Source organism: Pogoniulus pusillus, chromosome 2, assembly GCF_015220805.1.
Source record: "Pogoniulus pusillus isolate bPogPus1 chromosome 2, bPogPus1.pri, whole genome shotgun sequence".
NCBI classification, from domain to species: domain Eukaryota; kingdom Metazoa; phylum Chordata; class Aves; order Piciformes; family Lybiidae; genus Pogoniulus; species Pogoniulus pusillus.
In genome coordinates, this window is record NC_087265.1 from 12,515,575 (window position 1) to 12,526,049 (window position 10,475).

General features: G+C 50.7%; 1 protein-coding gene across 1 annotated transcript; it reads right to left on the reverse strand.

Annotated features, from left to right (window-relative positions):
- Positions 1-3,456: 3,456 nt before the first annotated feature.
- Positions 3,457-5,774, reverse strand: C1QL2 (complement C1q like 2). The gene is made up of 3 exons (XM_064166469.1): positions 5,709-5,774; positions 4,289-5,048; positions 3,457-3,823 (listed from the first exon to the last, which is right to left on the reverse strand). Coding segments are annotated over exons 1-3 (942 nt in total). The 5' UTR covers positions 5,711-5,774; the 3' UTR covers positions 3,457-3,643.
- Between the last annotated feature and the right edge of the window lie 4,701 nt (positions 5,775-10,475).

A 10,475-nucleotide genomic window follows, 5' to 3' on the forward strand; every position in this document is an offset into this window, starting at 1 on the left:
GAGACTTGCCAGGAGCTCCCCAGGACAATGAAGGTCAGAACAGAAGGAATGCCCAGCCACTAGCCCACTGGCTTGTGGGAGGGCCGAGAAACCTAAATACCTTTCTGCAGGGAATGGCCACAAATAAGGGGTGTTTAACACCCCTTTCAGAGCTCTCAGCAGCACCTCCATGTCCCTTTCCACAGTATTTCATGGCCGTGTTCAATGCCTTCCTGCTCTCCTTCTTTTGCAGGGACTCCTTTCATAGACAGTGCTGCCCACGCACACTACAAGGGTCAAGGACTCACAACAGTAGCACAAAGATCAGGGATTTGCTGCTGCAGTATCTAAGTTGCTTTGCAAACATGAACCACATTTAGGTTTGTTTTTTTTACCTTAACTTTTTTATTATTATTTTAACTTGAGCATGCAGCTAAGCACAAAATATAAGCATCTTTTTGTCTAAAATGCTGGCCTTCTGCTCCTTTCAGGGAGTTTTTTCACATCACACTTGATCACATCACAATTTTAAAAGCACATGCTTTACTCATCATGTAAAATAACATCTCTGAGGGGTCTGACCTCCACAGCAGACACTGGCTAATGGTTGTCTGAGAGGTCAGTATCATTTGTGAAAGCTGGTCCCAAAGCCAGCCTCTGAGTACACATTAATCCTCCTCTAATCCAAAGCAGGGGATAAGGGTATACCCACTACAAATAGTCCCTTCACTTTGTGCCATGAAACATGTAGGACCCACGGACCCCATCTAAGCAGAAGAGAAGCCCAGAGGGTTCGGAGCCCAATGCAGGTTACTTACTAGGCTCCTGCTCTCACTCACAGCCACCTGCAGCACAGGAACTGCCATCCCCATCTGCAGTGCTGCCTCTGCTTTCCTGGACAGCAGCACCACCAAGCACTGAACTTTTTCCCTGTGTCACTTCAAACAAACGAACCCACACACTGAGCTAGTACCACAATGACTGGGATGGAGGAGCCTGTCCAAGCAGCAACCACTGCAGATGCTGGGTGAGAGCCATCAACCCCCACCAGAGGCAACCTCAGAGGTCCCTGCAATGAGGAGAGGAAACAAAAAAGCCTGCAAGCAGCCGAGGGAGACATTCATTCTATCGATTGTGTAAACTGTCAGTGGAGTGGCAACGAGCTTTTTTTTTTTGTTGTTGCTTCTATCCTGGGGAATTATCCAGCCTGATAATTAGTACATAAGAGATAAGTGGAAAATGAGACATCTAGTGAGGGTGGTTCAAGCCTCCTCATGACATTGATAATGTGCAGATACATAGATCACTGTCGGGGCAAACCGCTACTGTGAGCCTGTGTCTTCCCATTGCCTCATCAATCCATCATCCGCTTAGCTCCTGACACCTTGGCAGGCACACACCACCAGCCCTGCATTTGAATTGCGAGGAGCAGACTCCACCAGGGAATACAGATTTAAAAATCTAAGATTCAAATTTGTTTAAGTATTGTGAACAGCAATTCCCTTGCAAGGCATCTTCATTGCCCTTTTGCCAAGGGGGAACAGTTGGGTCTTTGTTAGAAGTACAAATTGCTTCTTAATGCAAAGGATAAAGCAGAGCCCAGGCACCTCCTTAGAATTCCTCCTGGCTCCTGCTAATGCTGCTGCATGTCAATTTTAATTTTTTGAAATTTAAACCAAGGGCTTTGTGTCTAAGCTCCGTTTCGTTGGAGGGGAGGGGAGGAATAGTCAAAAAGGATTACAGATCTGGGGGGAATTGAAGATCCATAGCAATTATACTTCATTTGGGTCTCAGACACTGGTTTTAATCATATTCTAAATGGTACAAATCGACAAGACATTAGAGATTGATAAGTGTCTAACACATGTACCTGGTTATGAACTCTGCTTCCCTCAGCTGGGGGATGTCTGAGGATGGGATGAAGGGAGGAATTGTTTTCACTCTCTGACCCTCCTCTTCCAGCCAACAAGAAGGCAACACCCACTGAGGACTAGGTAGGAGACAGAAGAAGCTGTAAGAACTTGATCATTATTGAGCTGCCCCAAAGTGGGGATGGAACAAGTTCATCCCAGCTGTGATTTCCTTTTCCTGGAATGCCAGGGCAGGGGCAAAGCTTCAGCCTTGGCAGAGCCCTCGCAGTCTAGCTCCTGTCTCTTACCTGTGAAACCACTAGCACTGCTAAAGCCAGTAAGCTGATAGGGAGGCAAGACCTTCAGGAGAGAAAAATGAAGTTACAAGACATTAAAATGAAAGCAAGTGCTTTTGTAAATCAACTTAGCTCTTTATCTTCAGCAGAGCAACCCAAATTTACCCATCATGAGGAGGTTACCTATTGGGGGGATGATGACAGGTCCATCTCCTCCACCAAAGGCTCAGATCCACTCACACTAGTTACACATCCTTGCACTTTTAAAAGGACACTGAGTGCCTGGAAATGACTAAGGACCAGCAGGAGAAAACTTATCCAAATGATCTGTCAGTCTTTGTTGAGCTTTCTCTCCCAGCCTGTCTCAGAAACTGTGCAGACCCACCTACAGTCAGGTATGGTTTCCAACCCATATATGTATTACATGTGCAGGAGTTTAGACAGAATCTCTGCCCTGCTGTCTTCTTGCATTTGTCAAGTGTTATGGAAACACAGCTTTCTATAATCACTGATTGAACCACTTTTCCTGTACTTCACTAACCTCTGAATCAGGCTCAGACCCAGTAAATCTGTTTAGGAGATCTGCTCCACACCCCCACTTTCACCTCCTGATGACTGTGTGTCTTCTTTTTACAAAACCACATAAAGGTGGAGCTTTTTTTACCCTCTCCTGGTTCTTGCCAGCCTCCTTGAACCATAATCAAGACCAGGGCAAGGTGTCCCATGCCAACTTTAAATGTTGCTGCAAAAATCTAAGGGACCAAAGCGATGCCCTCCTTTACCTCCCACCCACCAGTGGCGCCACCACAGTATTCCTTTGTGGCACTGGAAGAGACAGACAGCAAGAAGGCATTGTCTAAAAACATAATTTAATGTGATATTGTGGCGATGGTGGTCAATGATTGAATTCTTTTGCAGACAGGAGCAGGTTCGACGTTAATGACACCACCATTCACATGAGCATCGCATTGCACAAAAAAAGGAAAGTTTACACTTGACCCCATACAAACAAAGCAGCAGAATTAAAAACAGTGATGGTCCAGTCCCACTTTGTGAGTAGTTGATCTGAAAATTCATCATCGTAATTAATACTCATTGATGAAAAACTGCAACTGGTTCAAATTCCATGTGAGGCACAGTCCGAACTCTGGGCCCTCTTACACCCCCGAGGAACCACTGGAGAGTTGCAAGCTGCCGAGTTCCTCGTGTGACACACAAAACACCAGGGCTAACAAAGGGGAGGGGGAGTCAGAGCAGTTGAGGGAGAGTAAGGAAGGGGATTGCTTTGTTTCACTTCTATTTCATTTCCACAGGCAAAAAACAAACAAACAAACAAAAAAAAAAAAAAAAACCCAAACAAAACAAACAAAAAACCCCAACAAAATGACAATGAAGCTAAAGTGACCTGTGGAGACAGTGGACACCAGCAGGAACAGCGGCATGACAGGGTACAGAAACACCAGCCAGCCCTACATGTATCAGTGGCAGGGCCAGTTGCATCGGGATGCTTGGTTTATGTTAATCAGGGTATAAAAGAAAGCCAGAGAAAGTGCTGTACTTATTGTTGTTGCCTCCATGTGCTTTGCCTCCATCCAGCTTGACATACACCTCATCGCCCGAGTCCAGGTGCAGCACCACACTGTTGCTGGCGTAGTCATAGTTCTGGTCCGCATCCTGGGCAATGGCACTGGCCCGCACCTGCCAACACAGCCACAGGGCACATTAGCCCCCCGAGCCCCTCCATCAGTCCCGAATCCCTCTTCCCCAGACCCTCCATCAGCCTCCCAGCACCGTCATCAGCACCCCCAGCCATTCTTCCCCAGTCCCTTCATCAGTCCCCCAAGTACCCCCCTCCCCAACACCTCCATCAGCACCCCCAGACCCTCCACTACCTCCTGTGTCCTCCCTCCTGCCCCACTTCTCTCTTCTCCCACGCCATCTCCTTTGCCCCGTCCCAGCAGTAAAGTTTGCAGGCGGCAATTTGAAGTTTGTGGCGGCTCTTAAGCTGCTCAACGCCTCGCAGCCCCCGCTCCGACGGAGGGCAGGATGCTCCGGCTGCCTCTGTACCCGGAGGCGGCGGCAGCCGGTGCCCGCGAGCGGCGCCGGGGCCGGGGAGCGGATGGGGTGTACCTGGGGCGCGGAGGACGAGCGGCGGGGACCCACCTGCCCGTTCTTGCAGAGGTCGGCCCACATGCTGGTGCCGTCGCCGCCGCGCATGAGGATGTGGTAGGTGAAGAAGTAGATGCCGCGCACCTGGCAGGTGAACTTGCCGCTGGTCGGGTCGTAGTGGTTGCCCAAGTTGGTCACCACGTCGTCGAACTTGAGGACCTCGTAGCCTTCGTGGGGACTCTTCAGCCCCACGTAGAAGGCGATGCGCGGCCCGCTGAAGGCGGCGCTCAGCCCGCCCGCCGCCTCGCCGCCCGCCGCCGCCCCGCCGCCGCTCCCGCCGCCGCCGGCGCCCGCCAGCGCCAGCCCGGGCAGCCCCGGCTTCCCCGCGTCGCCCCGCTCCCCCGGCGGGCCCCGCGGACCCGGCGGGCCCGGCTCACCGGGAGGTCCGCGGGGGCCCGGCTTGCCCGGCCTGCCCGGCTCCCCCTTAGGTCCCTGGACGAAGGGCGGCTGGGGGTTGGCGCCCAGGTCCTGCAGGGCCTCCACGGCGGCGGTGCTGCCGGGACCAGGCGGTCGCCCGCCACTGTACGGGTCGCAGATCATGCGGCAGGTGCCCATCATCTCGTAGTGGGCACCGCTTTCGGCGGGTGCCTGCATTAGAAGCAGGGGCACGGCGACGAGCAGGGCGACGGCCATGGCCAGGGCGAGCCCGGCGGCGGCCAGCAGCCGCCTCCTCCGCTGCCAGAGCCGGGCGGCGACGGCGCGCAGGTCCTCCTTACCGTGCGAGGCAATGGTGGCGCGGGGGACCGGCCGCTCCCTGCGGGGGGCGGCAAGAAAAGGCGGTGAACCCCCCGCCGCCGGCACCTCCCCGCCCGGCCCCCGCCTTAGCCCGCCCGCCGTCCGGCCGCTCGCCCCGCCATGCTGCCACCGAGAGACGCCCCGCTCAGCTCCGAGGGGACGCGGCGTCCCGTCCGCCCGGCGGGGCTGGGCAGGCGCGGAGGCGTCGCCTCTCCAAGAGGGGCCCGGCTCTGCCCTTCGCCCTCACGGGAGGGACGGGCTCGCCCGCCCCCGTCACCGCCCCGACGTGTGGGGCACGGAGCCGAGCGGGGCGGGACGGGCGGACCCACCTGCGAGGCCGGGGCGGAGTCGCTCGGAGAAGCTCGGGGGTCTGCCGCCGCTGCGGCCCGCGGTGCGCCCGTCAGCCGTCACCGGCCCACCCGCTGTGTCGGGCGGGCAGAGGGGAGGAGAGAGGCGGCGGGGCGTCCCGCACATGACTGGCTTCTCCAGCCCAGCGGTGGCTGGTACTGCGTGGGGGGAATCCCCCCCGCTCCCCTGTCACCGGCACTGGAGGAGTCCTTGCGGATACCGCCCAAACTGCCCCCCACTGAAATCGGGACGGTCAGGGACGCGTCGCATTGTCCCGTTCACCTGAAACCCGAAACCCCTTTATCCCTCCATCCCTTTCCCTATGCCTTACATCTCGCGGCGGGACGGTTCCTGAGCGAATGCCCAGCCGCGGCCGGACTCCCCGATGCGCCGGGGTGAGCTGCCCGCCGCCACCGAGCTCTTTGCGGGAGAGCGCCGGGGAAAGTCTCGGGCAGGCAATAGTGTTCCCCGGGGCTTCCTTAGCCGCCCCCCGTCCAGCCACGGCGGCACAAAGACAAACAGGACAGCATCGCGGGTGATTCTTGCTTCTCAAGACCTACAAGGCGCAATTCAAGTTCGTTATAGCCGTCCCGGCTTCACGATGGCAAGCAAGGACTGTCAGGTGGAGGAGTCACTCTGGCAAGAAATGCCTTTAGCAGAGTTTAGGTTGGGTCACAGCACAATATTTTGTAGCTTACCCTGCCTAATAATGGGTCCCAAGCAAGGGGGGACAGGGAGTGGGGGTGTCTTCCCCCCCAGTCGAGAGTCCGTAATGAATTGCCTTTGATTTTCTGAGTAAACAGTGCAAGTACCGCGGGAGCTCTCGATTCATTCACTGCCTACAGGGATCTCCCCTCTAGAGAGTAAGCTGTGATCATATCCACGCATCTCATAGCGGGGGTTAAGCTCCCGTCCCGGAGGGAGGGAGGGGAGGAAGTACAGTGATATCTCCTAAGGGCAACATTTCGGGGTCTCCCGCTTCCTTAGTGCATAAGGAGGGTGAATTTCCAGCGGGTTCACCACGGTTGAAAACAGTCTGTCTTATCTTAAAACAGGCGAAACTGCAGGTCGGAGGAAGCGAGCCGCTGTGCCTGATCCAACGCTTGTTGAAGCTGATGGCCTGGAGGCATCATATGCAAATAGTGACACACAGGCTTCTTCCAAGAAAGGCAGAAATGCCCTGAAAGGACTTGGGACTCTTTTGTCAGCTCTCCTTGAAATTTAAGCAGAGGACATCAAGGCTTTCCCATCAGGAGTGCAAGCACTTCTTGACCAGATCTCATGTGTTACATCCCTCTGCGCATCCAGCATTTTTTTTTTTTTTCTGGAACCGTCCAGGTTTTGCTCCGCTGCTAAGATCAGGATTCATCCCTACCCTCCATGTCTCTCTGATTTTTTGTTTCATATCTATGTATTTGAAGCTGGAAGGGAAATTAATCTAGTAAATAGCCTTTCCCTGCGAACTGTGTAGACAGTCGTGTTAGAGCAACCATGTCTATTACTTAGCACAATGCAGCTGAATGTTTTAAGAGATGAGACAGTGACAAAGATGTAAATCCTTTCCCTCTCCTCTGAATTACCACTTGTATCCCACAGTGTTATTATGAACCCCTACACTTGTCTAAAGCCTGGTATAATTATTTCTGATAGTTGTTTCCGTTAACAGCCCTGCTATAATTTTTCCATATATTAACTGTGCTAAATACAAATAAATTCACAAATAAATTACACCGCTTTGCCGATGATCCCTGCTTAACCTTCTGTTAATTTCCCTTTTGTTCTGGTATTTGTCACTAGATCGGCTCTCCTCACTATTCCCCCAGAGCTCTGCAAACCCCTGTAAAGTGGCTTTTTAATCTCCTGTTTTCCAAAGGCAGCAGCTACAACGTAGCTTTTCTAACCCTTTTCTGAATAATTAAGTTCTTGTATTTGGGCTCCGCTGCAACTTCCCTATTTGCATCAACACACTTTTATAATGAGGCGATTGGTGCTGGGAACTGTATTGCAAATGGAGGCTCACCAGCCACTTCTGCAAAGCCCGAGTAATTTTCTGTGTCGGGGTCTGTTATTCCCACGGATCAACAAGGACATACGAATAAGAAATCTATTCTAACTTTCAGCAGGGCGAAATTGACACAATTCTTATATAAGGACAGTTGAGCACTGTAGCGAGAATGCAGTCTGCAGAGATACCAGCAGTGAGGTTAGGTGTCAAATTCTAGCAGTTTTATTTGGGGATAATTGAATTATTCCTCCGTGATGCAGTGAGAAGGAGTGATCACCTAGTTAATCCCTACATCAGATTGCTTTAAGGCAAGCGCAGTGTGACTTCAGGGTACAACTCCAGTAGGATCTATGTTCCTGGAGTCCTGGAGTTGTGGGCTGATGCATCTTGTGCCACAAGCAGTCCCGCGATCAATGAGGCAGCTGGCACCAGTGAGTGTTAGAAACATGGCAAAAGGCTGGTACATGTTGCCACTGTGCTTTGGGATGCACCACAGCAGCACAAGGAGCAGGAAATTACCAAATCAGCTGAGCAGTGTCTGAAGTACTGCTTGCTCAGCAAGGAGGCACCTTTCTTCATTTGAGGTGACAAGTACCAGAACTCCTCTTAGAGTCAGGTGCTTCACATCTTTCAATGACCGAGTCAGGTGGTGCTCCACTGCGGGGTGCTGAAGGATGGCAAGACTCAAATGCTTCTGGGTGCACCCAGAGATAAAGGCATCCACAGATCACCCCTAGTGAAACACAAAGGGTGTCTGGACCTCAGTACTAGGTGATGGCTGAACAGGAGCTTTGGCGATTGCTGCTGTTGGCCAAAGAAACAGTTAAATATCTCAAAGCTTACATGGATACAGCTCAGAACTCTAGTTTCAGCTGTGGTGTAAGGACTCAAGGACCTGACCGTTGAGGGAAGTGTCAGGCACAATTCCCAAATCTAGACAGTGAAGAATCCACACAGCTCCACTGAAGTTTCAGGGGCAGATTAGTTACCTTTTCCTTAATTTCTGCTTCACAATCACCCAGCTCAGGTTGCTAGTAATACCTGAAAGATGTTTTTGGTCCATCAAATCCATCAGATCCATCTCTTGCAGTCATTTCCAGAGCATCTGAAAGATCAGGCCTCTCGCAACTACTGCATGTACTCACCAATGATGTCCACTGGTGGTGGACACCAACCTGAGATGTTTGAAACTTGTTCTACTCTTGCACCATTTACCAGACCTGGAGCAGGTTTTTGAAACTTATAATTCCAGTTTACCAGGAGAATAGTCCCTGCCTTCTGAGACCTGCAGGGCATTGTGAGCTGGATCTTCTTCCGCCTCTTCTCTAGAACTTATTTGGCTGTGAAAATAGTGAAGTATTCACAAGGACAGAGGAAGGAAAAATAACTCCTTGGGCTGTTTAGGGCATCCTTATGAGAAACAAAAGAAAAGTGGTGACTGAAGGAGCTCAGGGCTGAGCTTTCTATCCACACCTATCCTCAGGGCTGAGGCACCTTGCATAGCATGACCAAAATCTGTCTGTCCAGGAGGCAAACACAGAACAGTCCCCCAGGCTGCAGCTAGTCATCCCCGTTTCAGCAGGGTTGTCAGCAGAGTGACAAAAAGGAGCTCAATTTGCTGCTTAAGAAATCCCAACTTATGTTCCCTGGGAGGCTGCCACAATCTTCCCAGGAGCAAGCTACCCAGAAGAGATGGGAAGAGCAGAAAGGAGAGCAATGCATGCCCTTACATTGAATCTATGCCTCCTTGCTTAAAAAGAATTAAAGATTCATTGAGCTAGAAGGAGAGGAAGATCAAAGGTGAGTATAATTTTTAGTTTAGTAGTGAGAGCACTTACCTAATCTGGAGTTTCAGTCTTCCTCCAAGAGCTGTTTGTGAATTCCAACCAGGAAGGTGAAGTACAAATGTAGCGTGAAAGAGAATGGGTGACTCTGGCATGCACAATTCCCCTTCCTGAAGGACTGTCTCAGCTGCTAAGCTAAAGCCTCTTCTGCACTGTCCCAATTTCTTTTCTCTCAGAAGATCTGTTTTCCACTCCTTCTCAGCTACACATCTTCAGCACAGACTTAGCCTATTGACCTGACACATGGTTTTCTCCATAACCAGTGAGACCTTGATCATCACCTGACCAAATGCATAATCCTGGCAGAAACAAGACCCACCAAGGTGGTGAAGTTTCTGGGCACATACACAAGTTAACTGCTGTACATTTTAGGTTCTTGGAAATTAAGTGTCTTCTGAGTTAGGTGTGTCTAGGATTGGACAGGAGCCTTTTTATTTCAGCACTGGATTTACATACCTAAATTCTGCTTCACACTCTTCCTTCAGATGTGAGGGTCAAGTTAATGACCCTGAACTTGAAAATGTAAGAAGAGCTGTACCAACTCAGACCTCTTATTTAGCAAAAATGTCGAGGTCAAAGTAAGTCTATAGTGATACTTCCCCAGCATTTCTGTCATCTTGCAGCAATCCATGGCTTAAGGTCTTCCTGAAATGCTTTTAACAAGCTGAAATTAAGATTACTGTGAGTAAAGGCACAGACCTTGGCTCAGTACTCTCACTCATCCCAGTGAGTAACTTTGTTCTGCTATCTTTTGTCATGAGGGATGGAAGGAATTTACGGATAACATTGCTCTCTGATCCTCTGAAGTGCTTCATTCATTGCCTTTCTCACATCACACAACTCACAGATCTTTCTCATTGCCAGAATTAATTATCTGGAACTCCATGTGTTCAACAGCTAGTTAAACATGATGTGTATAGTCCTTACATGAAAATGTTCACATTTCCTACTGAAAGAAAAAAAATATGAATCTGTTATGTTCAGAAAGTGTACAATGTTATTTCCATTCACAAAAATACAAAAGAGAATGATACTGACTATTATTGCTTACTTGAGGGAAGAGTTTAGTAATGGTTAGGCTTAATACATTAACTGCCATCATCTCCCACACACACTGGACGCTTCTAAGTGAGGCTTTCCAACAGTACTTGTCTTAACAGCATGAGGCTGAATCTACTTCCACTTTGTGGAGCCAGTGGATACATGGGGTCCTGCACACTACTACCTCAGACAAGGATATGAGCTGGCT

Coding starts and splice junctions, on each gene's coding strand:
- C1QL2 (XM_064166469.1), bottom strand. Junction 3,824..4,288: donor ACCTCTGCAAGAACGGGCAG/GTGGGTCCCCGC, acceptor CTGTGTTGGCAG/GTGCGGGCCAGTGCCATTGC.